Genomic DNA, 18,551 nt, shown 5'->3' on the forward strand with positions numbered 1-18,551 from the left:
TATATTTCCCTTATAACGTTGTATTATTCAACAATATATATTTTCACATCTAATATCTATCTATCTAATATATATCTAATATCTATCTATATAAAGCAAAAAAGGAGGCAGCACACCAATGCAAAAAAAATGAAAAAAAAAGTAGATTTTTTAATAGCCCATAATGGTAACCTTGCGATCCAAAATGTGGACCTTTCTCTCAGTTTATTTTGCACTGTGGTGCTGCCTCCATTTTTTGCTATATTTGGAGGACTGGTTCTTGCCTGGGAGGATTGTTACCCTTCAAACTTTGCTGGTGCTGCACATACGCTTTTATTTTTGTATCTATCTTTTATTAATCTTGATATATTGATGCCTCAATTATTTATGTATTATTATTATCTATGTATTTCCCTTATAACTTTTTATTATTCAACAATCTATATTTTCACATGAGTCCTTATTTCTATATTTACCTTTCTATAAATGATTCATCTTTATCTGTTATTCTTGTATCTATCACCTGGGGTTTTTTTTTTGTTACTTTTCCATTTATATTTATCATTTATCTATAGACTACATTTATTTGAATAGATTTGTATCTATTTTTTTCCATCTAATTATTTCTGCCTTTCTACAATATATTGTGTATTTATATCTTTATAATTTGGATATCAATCTATTTTATGCTTCTATTATATCTACTTTCCCATTATTTACCTATAGTCAAGACTTTGTATAGTGATTATCTCTCATGTCTGTCTGCCCCTCATACCCGGGGATACCCCAGCTGTCCCCCATACCTGGGGATACCCCAGCTGTCCCCCATACCCGGGGATACCCCAGCTGTCCCCCATACCCGGGGATACCCCAGCTGTCCCCAATACCCGGGGATACCCCAACTGCCCCCCATACCCCGGGGATACCCCAGCTGCCCCCTATACGCCGGGGATACCCCAGCTGCCCCCCATACCCCGGGGATACCCCAGCTGTCCCCCATACCCGGGGATACCCCAGTTGCCCCCCATACCCCGGGGATACCCCAGCTGTCCCCTATACCCGGGGATACCCCAGCTGTCCCCCATACCCGGGGATACCCCAGCTGCCCCCCATACCCCGGGGATACCCCAGCTGCCCCCCATACCCCGGGGATACCCCAGCTGTCCCCCATACCCGGGGATACCCCAGTTGCCCCCCATACCCCGGGGATACCCCAGCTGTCCCCCATACCCCGGGGATACCCCAGCTGTCCCCCATACCCGGGGATACCCCAGCTGCCCCTCATACCCGGGGATACACCAGTTGCCCCCCATACCTGGGGATACCCCAGCTGCCCCCCATACCCAGGGGTTACCCAGCCGCCCCCATACCCCGGGGCACCCAGCTGCCCCCCATACCTGTGGATACCCCAGCTGCCCCCCACCATTATGCCATGGCTGCTCGCTGATACAGAGCTGAGCTCGGCTTTCCATCCCATGGCCGGCTCACACATTATGCAGTATGTATTCTAGGAGTCTCTGAGGGGCAGTGGCAGCCATTATGGGGGATGTGTGGTGACTGTCCGGGCTTCTTCTCCTCAGATCATCCTGAACTCCATGCACCGGTACCAGCCGCGCTTCCATGTGGTGTACGTGGACCCCCGGAAGGACAGCGAGAAATACGCGGAGGAGAACTTCAAGACGTTCGTGTTTGAGGAGACCCGCTTCACCGCCGTCACCGCCTATCAGAACCACCGGGTGAGTAATGGCGGCTGACTAATGGCGATAGTTTATAATGCCACATGCAGCGTTACCCGGCCGGGAGGCCGCCGCACAGGACACCGCTTTCCGTCCGTAATTCCCTCCTCCAGTCTCTTTACAAACTTGACTGAGAATTTCCCGCCATATCTGTGAGGCCCAGACGGCCGCAGCCTCTTACAGTGCGCTGTATAATGCCGGGGCTGCCATAATAGCGGCCATTACACCGTGGTATTGGTAATTGCTGATAATGCCCCTCCTGTCACTACGTGCAGCCCCTGCCTAGTGTCCATCTGCTCCAGGACTTGGGGGCAGAGAGCAGCTCCGGCCATAACGAAGTGATGGACACAGGAGGGAAGGAAAACAAGGCTGAACCCCACAGGGAGATCATTCCCTATGTAAACCCGGAGCCCCCGCTCTCTGACTCCAGTCACCTCCCCACTGGGAGCTGTCAATCACCGGTGTTTGGACAAATCTGCCTCTTTGTTTTCATAGATGTGCCAGGCCTGGTGTACCTCACCAAGGAAGTGCCCATCACTGCCCACACTAAGGAAGTGCCCATCACTGCCCACACCAAGGAAGAGCCCATCACTGCCCACACTAAGGAAGTGCCCATCACTGCCCACACCAAGGAAGAGCCCATCACTGCCCACACCAAAGAAGTGCCCATCACTGCCCACACCAAGGAAGTGCCCATCACTGCCCACACCAAGGAAGTGCCCATCACTGCCCACACCAAGGAAGTGCCCATCTCTGCCCACACCAAGGAAGTGCCCATCACTGCCCACACCAAGGAAGTGCCCATCTCTGCCCACACCAAGGAAGTGCCCATCACTGCCCACACCAAGGAAGTGCCCATCTCTGCCCACACCAAGGAAGTGCCCATCACTGCCCACACCCAGGAAGAGCCCATCACTGCCCACACCAAGGAAGTGCCCATCACTGACCACACCAAGGATGTGCCCATCTCTGCCCACACCAAGGAAGAGCCCATCACTGCCCACACCAAGGAAGTGCCCATCACTGCCCACACCAAGGAAGTGCCCATCACTGCCCACACCAAGGAAGAGCCCATGACTGCCCACACCAAGGAAGTGCCCATCACTGCCCACACCAAGGAAGTGCCCATCACTGCCCACACCAAGGAAGAGCCCATCACTGCCCACACCAAGGAAGTGCCCATCACTGCCCACACCAAGGAAGTGCCCATCACTGCCCACACCAAGGAAGTGCCCATCACTGCCCACACCAAGGAAGAGCCCATCACTGCCCACACCAAGGAAGTGCCCATCACTGCCCACACCAAGGAAGAGCCCATCACTGCCCACAGACATAACTGCTAGACTGCTACACCAGCTGCAAGAGAATAACCAGTGCATGCAGTGCAGCCTGAGTGTTATTCATATGATTCACATTAATTCCAGGGTGCTGTGTAACATATATATTACATATATAACACACATATTACATACCATATACCTTACACACATATTATACCGTATACATTTCACACATATTACATATATATAACATATATAACACACATATTACATACCGAATACATTTCACACATATTACATATATATAACATATATAACACGCATATTACATATATATTACATATATAACACGCATATTACATACCGTATACATTACACACATATTACATACCGCATACATTACACACATATTACATATATATTACACAAATTACATATATTACACACATATTACATATAACACATATTGCATATTACACATATATTATATATTACACAAATTACATATATAACACATATATTACATATATAACACACATATTACATATTACACATATATTACATATATAACACACATATTACATATATTACACACATATTACATGTATATTACACACATATTACATATATTGAACACATATTACATATATAATACACATATTACATATTACACATATATTACATATATAACACACATATTACATATATAATACACATATTACATATATTGCACACATTACATATATTGAACACATATTACATATATAATACACACATATTACATATATGATACACGTATTACATATATAACACACATATTACATATTACACATATATTACATATATATTACACAAATTACATATATAACACATATTACATACAGTACAGACCAAAAGTTTGGACACACCTTCTCATTTAAAGATTTTTCTGTATTTTCATGACTATGAAAATTGTACATTCACACTGAAGGCATCAAAACTATGAATTAACACATGTGGAATTATATACTTAACAAAAAAGTGTGAAACAACTGAAAATATGTCTTATATTCTAGGTTCTTCAAAGTAGCCACCTTTTGCTTTGATGACTGATTTGTACACTCTTGGCATTCTCTTGATGAGCTTCAAGAGGTAGTCACCAGAAATAGTTTTCACTTCACAGGTGTGCCCTGTCAGGTTTAATAAGTGGGATTTCTTGCCTTATAAATGGGGTTGGGACCATCAGTTGTGCTGTGCAGAAGTCAGGTGGATACACAGCTGATAGTCCTACTAAATAGACTGTTAGAATTTGTATTATGGCAACCAAAAAGCAGCTAAGAAAAACAAGTGGCCATCATTACTTTAAGAAATGAAGGTCAGTCAGTGCGAAAAATTGGGAAAACTTTGAAAGTGTCCCCAAGTGCAGTTGCAAAAACCATCAAGCGCTACAAAGAAACTGGCTCACATGAGGACCGCCCCAGGAAAGGAAGACCAAGAGTCACCTCTGCTTCTGAGGATAAGTTTATCTGAGTCACCAGCCTCAGAAATCACAGGTTAACAGCAGCTCAGATTAGAGACCAGGTCAATGCCACACAGAGTTCTAGCAGCAGACACATCTCTTCAACAACTGTTAAGAGGAGACTTTGTGCAGCAGGCCTTCATGGTAAAATAGCTGCTAGTAATCCACTGCTAAGGACAGGCAACAAGCAGAAGAGACTTGTTTGGGCTAAAGAACACAAGGAATGGACATTAGACCAGTGGAAATCTGTGCTTTGGTCTGATGAGTCCAAATTTGAGATCTTTGGTTCCAACCACCGTGTCTTTGTGCGACGCAGAAAAGGTGAACGGATGGACTCTACATGCCTGGTTCCCACCGTGAAGCATGGAGGAGGTGTGATGGTGTGGGGGTGCTTTGCTGGTGACACTGTTGGGGATTTATTCAAAATTGAAGGCATACTGAACCAGCATGGCTACCACAGCATCTTGCAGCAGCATGCTATTCCATCCGGTTTGCGTTTAGTTGGACCATCATTTAATTTTCAACAGGACAATGACCCCAAACACACCTCCAGGCTGTGTTAGGGCTATTTGACCAAGAGGGAGAGTGATGGGGTGCTGCGCCAGGTGACCTGGCCTCCACAGTCACCAGACCTGAACCCAATCGAGATGGTTTGGGGTGAGCTGGACCGCAGAGTGAAGGCAAAAGGGCCAACAAGTGCTAAGCATCTCTGGGAACTCCTTCAAGATTGTTGGAAGACCATTTCCGGTGACTACCTCTTGAAGCTCATCAAGAGAATGCCAAGAGTGTGCAAAGCAGTCATCAAAGCAAAAGGTGGCTACTTTGAAGAACCTAGAATATAAGACATATTTTCAGTTGTTTCACACTTTTTTGTTAAGTATATAATTCCACATGTGTTAATTCATAGTTTTGATGCCTTCAGTGTGAATGTACATTTTTCATAGTCATGAAAATACAGAAAAATCTTTAAATGAGAAGGTGTGTCCAAACTTTTGGTCTGTACTGTACAGGGTGGTCCAAACGTAGGTGGACAGAAAGTGTAATAAGGTTATGAAGGGGGAGATTTATCAAACACTAAATTGCAGCGGCCTGTCTGGATCATCCTCCAATAAACCATGAATTAGACGTGGACGATAAGCTTTCCACCCAATAGATTTCAGGATTCGCATGATAGAAGCTCGTGAAATTCCCAATTCCAAAGAGGCTCTTATGGTGGACTTTTTTGGACTCTGAACAAATGTTTCAGCAACAAGTTGTTTATTATCTTCTGTACAGACTGTTTTGGGTCGACCAGTTTTTGGAGCATTAAGGATTGAGCCAGTGGCATTGAATTTGTCATGAATGCGGTAAATGCTTTGTCTCTTTGGGGCTTGGGTACCAAATGTTTCAACCCAATTTGCTCTAACGGTTTCAGCATTTTGAGATTTCCAATACTCTGTTAAAATCCATTTTCTTTGATCTGTATTTAAATTATTTGCCATTATGTGTTATCTGAAAAGAAAACAGATTTGGGGGAGATCTGTGAAAATTAGATGTGTGAAACTGGCTCAGTTGCCCTTAGCAACCAATCAGATTCCACCTTTCATTTTCCAAAGAGTCTGTGAGGAATAAAAAGTGGAATCTGATTGGTTGCTAAGGGCAACTGAGCCAGTTTCACTTTACACCATGTTTGATATATCTCCCCCTTCATAACCTTATTACATTTTCTGTCCACCTACTTTTGGACTACCCTCTATATTACACACATTACATATATAACACACATATTACATATATATTATACACATATTACATATATTACACACATTTCATATATTGAACACATATTACATATATAATACACACATATTACATATATAACATACATTACATATATTACACACGTATTACATATATATTACACACATTACATATATATTACACACATATTACATATATAACACACATTACATATATATTACACACTAGCTGTACTACCCGGCTTCGCCCGGGTTAATAACTGCTGTTAGCAAAATAGAATGTGTTAACAAAAATTTATTCTCCACACAAAAACCACAAAACAAATAGATAGAAAGTTCATTGGCTCTTGAGGAAGCAGTTCTTGTTCTCTTGTCTGCAAGCCTCGCTTCCCTCTCCTCAGAAAGTTCATTGGCCCTTGAGGAAGCAGCCCTTGTTTTCATGTCTGCAAGCCTCGCTTCCCTCTCCTCAGAAAGTTCATTGGCTCTTGAGGAAGCAGCTCTTGTTTTCATGTCTGCAAGCCTCGCTTCCCTGTCCTCAGAAAGTTTATTGACTCTTAAGGAAGCAGCTCTTGTTTTCATGTCTGCAAGCCTCGCTTCCCTCTCCTCAGAAAGTTCATTGGCCCTTGAGGAAGCAGCTCTTGTTCTCGTGTCTGCAAGCCTCGCTTCCCTCTGCTCAGAAGGTTCATTGGCTCTTGAGGAAGCAGCTGCTGTTCTCATGTGTGTCAGCCTTGTTTCTCGGTCTTCACATTTTTCATTGGCCAGTAATGCAGCTTTTCTTTTCGCATCAGCTGACATTCGTGCCATGAAATTCCTTTTCCTATGAGGCATTATTGTGGTAAAAAGCAGTCTGTAACTGGCAGTTTCTATATCCTCTCACATAGACGTAATGTGACTGACATCAGCCTTTCCACCAACACACCCTAACTGACATCTTATTACCTTACACAAGCTTTGTTATACTGAGAATGTCCTTTGTTGCCTATATTAACCAATCACAGCTCAGATTAATTAACTGTAGCAGAATAGAAGCTGAGCTGTGATTGGTTGCTATTGGCAGCCTGATAAATCTTTGTGAGATGAGTTTTGTGTTTGCTGAGGGTGGTATATGTGTTCAAGCACGTGGTAGTGTGTGGCGCATTTTGTGTGTGTGTTCATATCCCCGTGTGTGGTGAGTATGAGTATCCCATGTCGGGGCCCCACCTTAGCAACTGTACGGTATATACTCTTTAGCACCATCGCTCTCATTTTTTAATTCTCCCTTGTTCACATGTGGCAGCTGTCAATTTGCCTCCAACACTTTTCCTTTCACTTTTTCCCCATTATGTAGATAGGGGCAAAATTGTTTGGTAAATTGGAACGCGCGGGGTTAAAATTTCGCCTCACAGCATAGCCTATGACGCTCTCGGGGTCCAGACGTGTGACTGTGCAAAATTTTGTGGCTCTAGATGCGACGGTGCAGATGCCAATCCAGGACATACACACATACATACATACATACATACATGCACACACACACACACATTCAGCTTTATAGATTAGATTACATATATATTACACACATTACATATATATTACACATTACATATATATTACACACATATTCCATATATTACACATATTACATACACATTACACAGAAATTACATATATATTACACACATATTACATATATCACACACATTAAATATATTACACATATTACATACATACTGCATATATTACACATATTACATGTATATTACATACATATTACATATACATTACACACATATAACATATACATTACATACATATTACATATATAACGCACATACAGTTTTACATATATTACAGCAGCTCATGCAGCGCACTATGTGTTATATACTACAGCTGCTACCATGGAGTAGTCTGTGTTATGTTTAGTATATCAGGCCATGCAGTGCTTTGTGTAGTAGTAGTATTATTATTAGTATATTACGCTATGCAGTGACAGGTGTTTTATTATTAGTGTATTAGGCCCTGCAGTGCTCTGTATGTTATTAGTCTATCAGGACATGCAGTGCTCTGTGTGTGATTAGTATATCAGGCCATGCAGTGCTCTGTGTGTTATTAGTGTATCCGGCCATGCAGTGCTTTGTGTATTATTATTATTATCAGTATATTAGACCATGCAGTGCTTTGTGTATTATTATTATTATCAGTATATTAGGCCATGCAGTGCAATGTGTGTTATTATTAGTGTATCAGGCCATGCAGTGCTCTGTGTGTTATTAGTGTATCAGGCCATGCAGTGCTCTGTGTGTTATTAGTATATCAGGCCATGCAGTGCTCTGTGTGTTATTAGTGTATCCGGCCATGCAGTGCTCTGTGTGTTATTAGTGTATCAGGCCATGTTGTGCTCTGTGTTATTAGTGTATCCGGCTATGCAGTGCTTTGTGTATTATTATTATTATCAGTATATTAGGCCATGCAGTGCAATGTGTGTTATTATTAGTGTATCAGGCCATGCAGTGCTCTGTGTGTTATTAGTGTATCAGGCCATGCAGTGCTCTGTGTGTTATTAGTGTATCCGGCCATGCAGTGCTCTGTGTGTTATTAGTATATGAGGCCATGCAGTGCTCTGTGTGTTATTAGTGTATCAGGCCATGCAGTGCTCTGTATGTTATTAGTATATCATGCCATGCAGTGCTCTGTGTGTTATTAGTATATAAGGCCATGCAGTGCTCTGTGTGTTATTAGTGTATCCAGCCATGCAGTGCTCTGTGTGTTATTAGTATATAAGGCCATGCAGTGCTCTGTGTGTTATTAGTGTATCCGGCCATGCAGTGCTCTGTGTGTTATTAGTGTATCCGGCCATGCAGTGCTCTGTGTGTTATTAGTATATGAGGCCATGCAGTGCTCTGTGTATTATTAGTATATAAGGCCATGCAGTGCTCTGTGTGTTATTAGTATATAAGGCCATGCAGTGCTCTGTGTGTTATTAGTGTATCCGGCCATGCAGTGCTCTGTATGTTATTAGTATATCAGGCCATGCAGTGCTCTGTGTGTTATTAGTGTATCAGGCCATGCAGTGCTCTGTGTGTTATTAGTATATAAGGCCATGCAGTGCTCTGTGTGTTATTAGTATATCAGGCCATACAGTGCTCTGTGTGTTATTAGTATATAAGGCCATGCAGTGCTCTGTGTGTTATTAGTATATAAGGCCATGCAGTGCTCTGTGTGTTATTAGTATATAAGGCCATACAGTGCTCTGTGTGTTATTAGTGTATCAGGCCATGCAGTGCTCTGTGTGTGATTAGTATATCAGGCCATGCAGTGCTCTGTGTGTTATTAGTGTATCAGGCCATACAGTGCTCTGTGTGTTATTAGTATATAAGGCCATACAGTGCTCTGTGTGTTATTAGTGTATCAGGCCATGCAGTGCTCTGTGTGTGATTAGTATATCAGGCGTGTGATTAGTATATCAGGCCATGCAGTGCTCTGTGTGTTATTAGTGTATCCGGCCATGCAGTGCTCTGTGTGTTATTAGTATATAAGGTCATGCAGTGCTCTGTGTGTTATTAGTATATCAGGCCATGCAGTGCTCTGTGTGTTATTAGTATATCAGGCCATGCAGTGCTCTGTGTGTTATTAGTGTATCAGGCCATGCAGTGCTCTGTGTGTTATTAGTGTATCCGACCATGCAGTGCTCTGTGTGTTATTAGTATATGAGGCCATGCAGTGCTCTGTGTGTTATTAGTATATCAGGCCATGCAGTGCTCTGTATGTTATTAGTATATCATGCCATGCAGTGCTCTGTGTGTTATTAGTATATAAGGCCATGCAGTGCTCTGTGTGTTATTAGTATATCAGGCCATGCAGTGCTCTGTGTGTTATTAGTATATAAGGCCATGCAGTGCTCTGTGTGTTATTAGTATATCAAGCCATACAGTGCTCTGTGTGTTATTAGTGTATCCGGCCATGCAGTGCTCTGTGTGTTATTAGTGTATCCGGCCATGCAGTGCTCTGTGTGTTATTAGTGTATCAGGCCATGCAGTGCTCTGTGTGTTATTAGTATATAAGGCCATGCAGTGCTCTGTGTGTTATTAGTATATCAGGCCATACAGTGCTCTGTGTGTTATTAGTATATAAGGCCATGCAGTGCTCTGTGTGTTATCAGTATATAAGGCCATGCAGTGCTCTGTGTGTTATTAGTATATAAGGCCATGCAGTGCTCTGTGTGTTATTAGTATATAAGGCCATACAGTGCTCTGTGTGTTATTAGTGTATCAGGCCATGCAGTGCTCTGTGTGTGATTAGTATATCAGGCCATGCAGTGCTCTGTGTGTTATTAGTGTATCAGGCCATGCAGTGCTCTGTGTGTTATTAGTATATCAGGCCATGCAGTGCTCTGTGTGTTATTAGTGTATCAGGCCATACAGTGCTCTGTGTGTTATTAGTATATCAGGCCATGCAGTGCTCTGTGTGTTATTAGTATATCAGGCCATGCAGTGCTCTGTGTGTGATTAGTATATCAGGCCATGCAGTGCTCTGTGTGTTATTAGTATATCAGGCCATGCAGTGCTCTGTGTGTTATTAGTATATCAGGCCATGCAGTGCTCTGTGTGTTATTAGTGTATCAGGCCATGCAGTGCTCTGTGTGTTATTAGTATATCAGGCCATGCAGTGCTCTGTGTGTTATTAGTATATCAGGCCATGCAGTGCTCTGTGTGTTATTAGTATATCAGGCCATGCAGTGCTCTGTGTGTTATTAGTATATCAGGCCATGCAGTGCTCTGTGTGTGATTAGTATATCAGGCCATGCAGTGCTCTGTGTGTTATTAGTATATCAGGCCATGCAGTGCTCTGTGTGTTATTAGTATATCAGGCCATGCAGTGCTCTGTGTGTTATTAGTATATAAGGCCATGCAGTGCTCTGTGTGTTATTAGTATATCAGGCCATGCAGTGCTCTGTGTGTTATTAGTATATCCGGCCATGCAGCGCTCTGTGTGTTATTAGTGTATCAGGCCATACAGTGCTCTGTGTGTTATTAGTATATGAGGCCATGCAGTGCTCTGTGTGTTATTAGTATATCAGGCCATGCAGTGCTCTGTGTGTTATTAGTATATCAGGCCATGCAGTGCTCTGTGTTATTAGTATATCAGGCCATGCAGTGCTCTGTGTGTTATTATTAGTATATGAGGCCATGCAGTGCTCTGTGTGTTATTATTAGTATATGAGGCCATGCAGTGCTCTGTGGGTTATTATTAGTATATGAGGCCATGCAGTGCTATGTGTGTTATTATTAGTATATCAGGTCATGCAGTGCTCTGTGTGTTATTAGTGTATCCGGCCATGCAGTGCTCTGTGGGTTATTATTAGTATATCCGGTCATGCAGTGCTCTGTGTGTTATTAGTATATCCGGCCATGCAGTGCTCTGTGTGTTATTAGTGTATCCGGCCATGCAGTGCTCTGTGTGTTATTAGTGTATCCGGCCATGCAGTGCTCTGTGTGTTATTAGTGTATCCGGCCATGCAGTGCTTTGTGTGTTATTATTAGTATATCCGGCCATGCAGTGCTCTGTGTGTTATTAGTATATCAGGCCATGCAGTGCTCTGTGTGTTATTAGTGTATCCGGCCATGCAGTGCTCTGTGTTATTAGTATATCAGGCCATGCACTGCTCTGTGTGTTATTATTAGTATATGAGGCCATGCAGTGCTCTGTGTGTTATTATTAGTATATGAGGCCATGCAGTGCTCTGTGGGTTATTATTAGTATATGAGGCCATGCAGTGCTATGTGTGTTATTAGTATATCAGGTCATGCAGTGCTCTGTGTGTTATTAGTGTATCCGGCCATGCAGTGCTCTGTGGGTTATTATTAGTATATCCGGTCATGCAGTGCTCTGTGTGTTATTAGTATATCCGGCCATGCAGTGCTCTGTGTGTTATTAGTGTATCCGGCCATGCAGTGCTCTGTGTGTTATTAGTGTATCAGGCCATGCAGTGCTCTGTGTGTTATTAGTGTATCCGGCCATGCAGTGCTCTGTGTGTTATTAGTGTATCCGGCCATGCAGTGCTCTGTGTGTTATTAGTGTATCCGGCCATGCAGTGCTCTGTGTGTTATTAGTGTATCCGGCCATGCAGTGCTTTGTGTGTTATTATTAGTATATCCGGCCATGCAGTGCTCTGTGTGTTATTAGTGTATCAGGCCATGCAGTGCTCTGTGTGTTATTATTAGTATATCCGGCCATGCAGTGCTATGTGTGTTATTATTAGTATATGAGGCCATGCAGTGCTCTGTGTGTTATTAGTATATCAGGCCATGCAGTGCTTTGTGGGTTATTATTAGTATATCAGGCCATGCAGTGCTCTGTGGGTTATTAGTGTATCATGCCATGTAGTGCTCTGTGTGTTATTAGTGTATCCGGCCATGCAGTGCTCTGTGGGTTATTAGTGTATCCAGCCATGCAGTGCTCTGTGTGTTATTAGTATATCAGGCAATGCAGTGCTCTGTGTGTTATTAGTATATCAGGCCATGCAGTGCTCTGTGTGTTATTAGTGTATCCGGCCATGCAGTGCTCTGTGTGTTATTAGTATATCAGGCCATGCAGTGCTCTGTGTGTTATTAGTATATGAGGCCATGCTGTGGTCTGTGGGTTATTAGTGTATCCGGCCATGCAGTGCTCTGTGTGTTATTAGTATATCAGGCCATGCAGTGCTCTGTGGGTTATTATTAGTATATCAGGCCATGCAGTGCTCTGTGTTTTATTAGTGTATCCGGCCATGCAGTGCTCTGTGTGTTATTAGTATATCAGGCCATGCAGTGCTCTGTGCGTGATTAGTATATCAGGCCATGCAGTGCTCTGTGTGCTATTAGTATATCTGGCCATGCAGTGCTCTGTGGGTTATTAGTGTATCCGGCCATGCAGTGCTCTGTGGGTTATTATTAGTATATGAGGCCATGCAGTGCTATGTGGGTTATTATTAGTATATCAGGCCATGCAGTGCTCTGTGGGTTATTATTAGTATATCAGGCCATGCAGTGCTCTGTGGGTTATTAGTGTATCCGGCCATGCAGTGCTCTGTGTGTTATTAGTATATCAGGCCATGCAGTGCTGTGTGTGTTATTAGTGTATCCGGCCATGCAGTGCTCTGTGTGTTATTAGTGTATCAGGCCATGCAGTGCTCTGTGGGTTATTATTAGTGTATCCGGCCATGCAGTGCTCTGTGTGTTATTAGTATATCAGGCCATGCAGTGCTCTGTGTGTTATTAGTATATCCGGCCATGCAGTGCTCTCTGGGTTATTAGTGTATCCGGCCATGCAGTGCTCTGTGGGTTATTATTAGTATATGAAGCCATGCAGTGCTCTGTGTGTTATTAGTATATCTGGCCATGCAGTGCTCTGTGGGTTATTATTAGTGTATCCGGCCATGCAGTGCTCTGTGTGTTATTAGTATATCAGGCCATGCAGTGCTCTGTGTGTTATTAGTATATGAGGCCATGCTGTGCTCTGTGGGTTATTAGTGTATCAGTCCATGCAGTGCTCTGTGTGTTATTAGCATATCAGGCCATGCAGTGCTCTGTGGGTTATTATTAGTATATCAGGCCATGCAGTGCTCTGTGTGTTATTAGTGTATCCAGCAATGCAGTGCTCTGTGTGTTATTAGTATATAAGGCCATGCAGTGCTCTGTGTGTTATCAGTATATAAGGCCATGCAGTGCTCTGTGTGTTATTAGTATATAAGGCCATGCAGTGCTCTGTGTGTTATTAGTATATAAGGCCATACAGTGCTCTGTGTGTTATTAGTGTATCAGGCCATGCAGTGCTCTGTGTGTGATTAGTATATCAGGCCATGCAGTGCTCTGTGTGTTATTAGTGTATCAGGCCATGCAGTGCTCTGTGTGTTATTAGTATATCAGGCCATGCAGTGCTCTGTGTGTTATTAGTGTATCAGGCCATACAGTGCTCTGTGTGTTATTAGTATATCAGGCCATGCAGTGCTCTGTGTGTTATTAGTATATCAGGCCATGCAGTGCTCTGTGTGTGATTAGTATATCAGGCCATGCAGTGCTCTGTGTGTTATTAGTATATCAGGCCATGCAGTGCTCTGTGTGTTATTAGTATATCAGGCCATGCAGTGCTCTGTGTGTTATTAGTGTATCAGGCCATGCAGTGCTCTGTGTGTTATTAGTATATCAGGCCATGCAGTGCTCTGTGTGTTATTAGTATATCAGGCCATGCAGTGCTCTGTGTGTTATTAGTATATCAGGCCATGCAGTGCTCTGTGTGTTATTAGTATATCAGGCCATGCAGTGCTCTGTGTGTGATTAGTATATCAGGCCATGCAGTGCTCTGTGTGTTATTAGTATATCAGGCCATGCAGTGCTCTGTGTGTTATTAGTATATCAGGCCATGCAGTGCTCTGTGTGTTATTAGTATATAAGGCCATGCAGTGCTCTGTGTGTTATTAGTATATCAGGCCATGCAGTGCTCTGTGTGTTATTAGTATATCCGGCCATGCAGCGCTCTGTGTGTTATTAGTGTATCAGGCCATACAGTGCTCTGTGTGTTATTAGTATATGAGGCCATGCAGTGCTCTGTGTGTTATTAGTATATCAGGCCATGCAGTGCTCTGTGTGTTATTAGTATATCAGGCCATGCAGTGCTCTGTGTTATTAGTATATCAGGCCATGCAGTGCTCTGTGTGTTATTATTAGTATATGAGGCCATGCAGTGCTCTGTGTGTTATTATTAGTATATGAGGCCATGCAGTGCTCTGTGGGTTATTATTAGTATATGAGGCCATGCAGTGCTATGTGTGTTATTATTAGTATATCAGGTCATGCAGTGCTCTGTGTGTTATTAGTGTATCCGGCCATGCAGTGCTCTGTGGGTTATTATTAGTATATCCGGTCATGCAGTGCTCTGTGTGTTATTAGTATATCCGGCCATGCAGTGCTCTGTGTGTTATTAGTGTATCCGGCCATGCAGTGCTCTGTGTGTTATTAGTGTATCCGGCCATGCAGTGCTCTGTGTGTTATTAGTGTATCCGGCCATGCAGTGCTTTGTGTGTTATTATTAGTATATCCGGCCATGCAGTGCTCTGTGTGTTATTAGTATATCAGGCCATGCAGTGCTCTGTGTGTTATTAGTGTATCCGGCCATGCAGTGCTCTGTGTTATTAGTATATCAGGCCATGCACTGCTCTGTGTGTTATTATTAGTATATGAGGCCATGCAGTGCTCTGTGTGTTATTATTAGTATATGAGGCCATGCAGTGCTCTGTGGGTTATTATTAGTATATGAGGCCATGCAGTGCTATGTGTGTTATTAGTATATCAGGTCATGCAGTGCTCTGTGTGTTATTAGTGTATCCGGCCATGCAGTGCTCTGTGGGTTATTATTAGTATATCCGGTCATGCAGTGCTCTGTGTGTTATTAGTATATCCGGCCATGCAGTGCTCTGTGTGTTATTAGTGTATCCGGCCATGCAGTGCTCTGTGTGTTATTAGTGTATCAGGCCATGCAGTGCTCTGTGTGTTATTAGTGTATCCGGCCATGCAGTGCTCTGTGTGTTATTAGTGTATCCGGCCATGCAGTGCTCTGTGTGTTATTAGTGTATCCGGCCATGCAGTGCTCTGTGTGTTATTAGTGTATCCGGCCATGCAGTGCTTTGTGTGTTATTATTAGTATATCCGGCCATGCAGTGCTCTGTGTGTTATTAGTGTATCAGGCCATGCAGTGCTCTGTGTGTTATTATTAGTATATCCGGCCATGCAGTGCTATGTGTGTTATTATTAGTATATGAGGCCATGCAGTGCTCTGTGTGTTATTAGTATATCAGGCCATGCAGTGCTTTGTGGGTTATTATTAGTATATCAGGCCATGCAGTGCTCTGTGGGTTATTAGTGTATCATGCCATGTAGTGCTCTGTGTGTTATTAGTGTATCCGGCCATGCAGTGCTCTGTGGGTTATTAGTGTATCCAGCCATGCAGTGCTCTGTGTGTTATTAGTATATCAGGCAATGCAGTGCTCTGTGTGTTATTAGTATATCAGGCCATGCAGTGCTCTGTGTGTTATTAGTGTATCCGGCCATGCAGTGCTCTGTGTGTTATTAGTATATCAGGCCATGCAGTGCTCTGTGTGTTATTAGTATATGAGGCCATGCTGTGGTCTGTGGGTTATTAGTGTATCCGGCCATGCAGTGCTCTGTGTGTTATTAGTATATCAGGCCATGCAGTGCTCTGTGGGTTATTATTAGTATATCAGGCCATGCAGTGCTCTGTGTTTTATTAGTGTATCCGGCCATGCAGTGCTCTGTGTGTTATTAGTATATCAGGCCATGCAGTGCTCTGTGCGTGATTAGTATATCAGGCCATGCAGTGCTCTGTGTGCTATTAGTATATCTGGCCATGCAGTGCTCTGTGGGTTATTAGTGTATCCGGCCATGCAGTGCTCTGTGGGTTATTATTAGTATATGAGGCCATGCAGTGCTATGTGGGTTATTATTAGTATATCAGGCCATGCAGTGCTCTGTGGGTTATTATTAGTATATCAGGCCATGCAGTGCTCTGTGGGTTATTAGTGTATCCGGCCATGCAGTGCTCTGTGTGTTATTAGTATATCAGGCCATGCAGTGCTGTGTGTGTTATTAGTGTATCCGGCCATGCAGTGCTCTGTGTGTTATTAGTGTATCAGGCCATGCAGTGCTCTGTGGGTTATTATTAGTGTATCCGGCCATGCAGTGCTCTGTGTGTTATTAGTATATCAGGCCATGCAGTGCTCTGTGTGTTATTAGTATATCCGGCCATGCAGTGCTCTCTGGGTTATTAGTGTATCCGGCCATGCAGTGCTCTGTGGGTTATTATTAGTATATGAAGCCATGCAGTGCTCTGTGTGTTATTAGTATATCTGGCCATGCAGTGCTCTGTGGGTTATTATTAGTGTATCCGGCCATGCAGTGCTCTGTGTGTTATTAGTATATCAGGCCATGCAGTGCTCTGTGTGTTATTAGTATATGAGGCCATGCTGTGCTCTGTGGGTTATTAGTGTATCAGTCCATGCAGTGCTCTGTGTGTTATTAGCATATCAGGCCATGCAGTGCTCTGTGGGTTATTATTAGTATATCAGGCCATGCAGTGCTCTGTGTGTTATTAGTGTATCCAGCAATGCAGTGCTCTGTGTGTTATTAGTATATCAGGCCATGCAGTGCTCTGTGTGTTATTAGTATATGAGGCCATGCAGTGCTCTGTGGGTTATTAGTGTATCCGGCCATGCAGTGCTCTGTGTGTTATTGGTATATCAGGCCATGCAGTGCTCTGTGTGTTATTAGTGTATCCGCCCATGCAGTGCTCTGTGTGTTATTAGTATATCAGGCCATGCAGTGCTCTGTGTGTTATTAGTATATCAGGCCATGCAGTGCTCTGTGTGTTATTAGTCTATCAGGACATGCAGTGCTCTGTGTGTTATTAGTGTATCCGGCCATGCAGTGCTCTGTGTGTTATTAGTATATCAGGCCATGCAGTGCTCTGTGTGTTATTAGTATATCCGGACATGCAGTGCTCTGTGGGTTATTAGTGTATCCGGCCATGCAGTGCTCTGTGGGTTATTATTAGTATATGAGGCCATGCAGTGCTCTGTGGGTTATTATTAGTATATGAGGCCATGCAGTGCTATGTGTGTTATTATTAGTATATCAGGTCATGCAGTGCTCTGTGTGTTATTAGTGTATCCGGCCATGCAGTGCTCTGTGGGTTATTATTAGTATATCCGGTCATGCAGTGCTCTGTTTGTTATTAGTATATCCGGCCATGCAGTGCTCTGTGTGTTATTAGTGTATCCGGCCATGCAGTGCTCTGTGTGTTATTAGTGTATCCGGCCATGCAGTGCTCTGTGTGTTATTAGTGTATCCGGCCATGCAGTGCTTTGTGTGTTATTATTAGTATATCCGGCCATGCAGTGCTCTGTGTGTTATTAGTATATCAGGCCATGCAGTGCTCTGTGTGTTATTAGTGTATCCGGCCATGCAGTGCTCTGTGTTATTAGTATATCAGGCCATGCAGTGCTCTGTGTGTTATTATTAGTATATGAGGCCATGCAGTGCTCTGTGTGTTATTATTAGTATATGAGGCCATGCAGTACTCTGTGGGTTATTATTAGTATATGAGGCCATGCAGTGCTATGTGTGTTATTAGTATATCAGGTCATGCAGTGCTCTGTGTGTTATTAGTATATGAGGCCATGCTGTGCTCTGTGGGTTATTAGTGTATCAGTCCATGCAGTGCTCTGTGTGTTATTAGTATATCAGGCCATGCAGTGCTCTGTGGGTTATTATTAGTATATCAGGCCATGCAG

General features: G+C 43.2%; 1 protein-coding gene across 4 annotated transcripts in view; it reads left to right on the forward strand.

The window, feature by feature from the left end:
• TBX1 (T-box transcription factor 1) overlaps nucleotides 1–18,551 on the forward strand; it is a 46,055-nt gene that overhangs the window by 12,773 nt on the left and 14,731 nt on the right. For all 4 annotated transcript variants that reach the window (XM_073675357.1, XM_073675366.1, XM_073675376.1 and 1 more), the window contains exon 6: nucleotides 1,560–1,715. In XM_073675357.1, the coding sequence (XP_073531458.1) occupies nucleotides 1,560–1,715 (156 nt within the window). The remainder of the gene's footprint in view (nucleotides 1–1,559; nucleotides 1,716–18,551) is intronic.

The sequence above is a fragment of the Phyllobates terribilis genome, unplaced genomic scaffold, assembly GCF_046119375.1.
Source record: "Phyllobates terribilis strain yellow unplaced genomic scaffold, ASM4611937v1 Scaffold_1__5_contigs__length_1240528914, whole genome shotgun sequence".
Taxonomy (NCBI): domain Eukaryota; kingdom Metazoa; phylum Chordata; class Amphibia; order Anura; family Dendrobatidae; genus Phyllobates; species Phyllobates terribilis.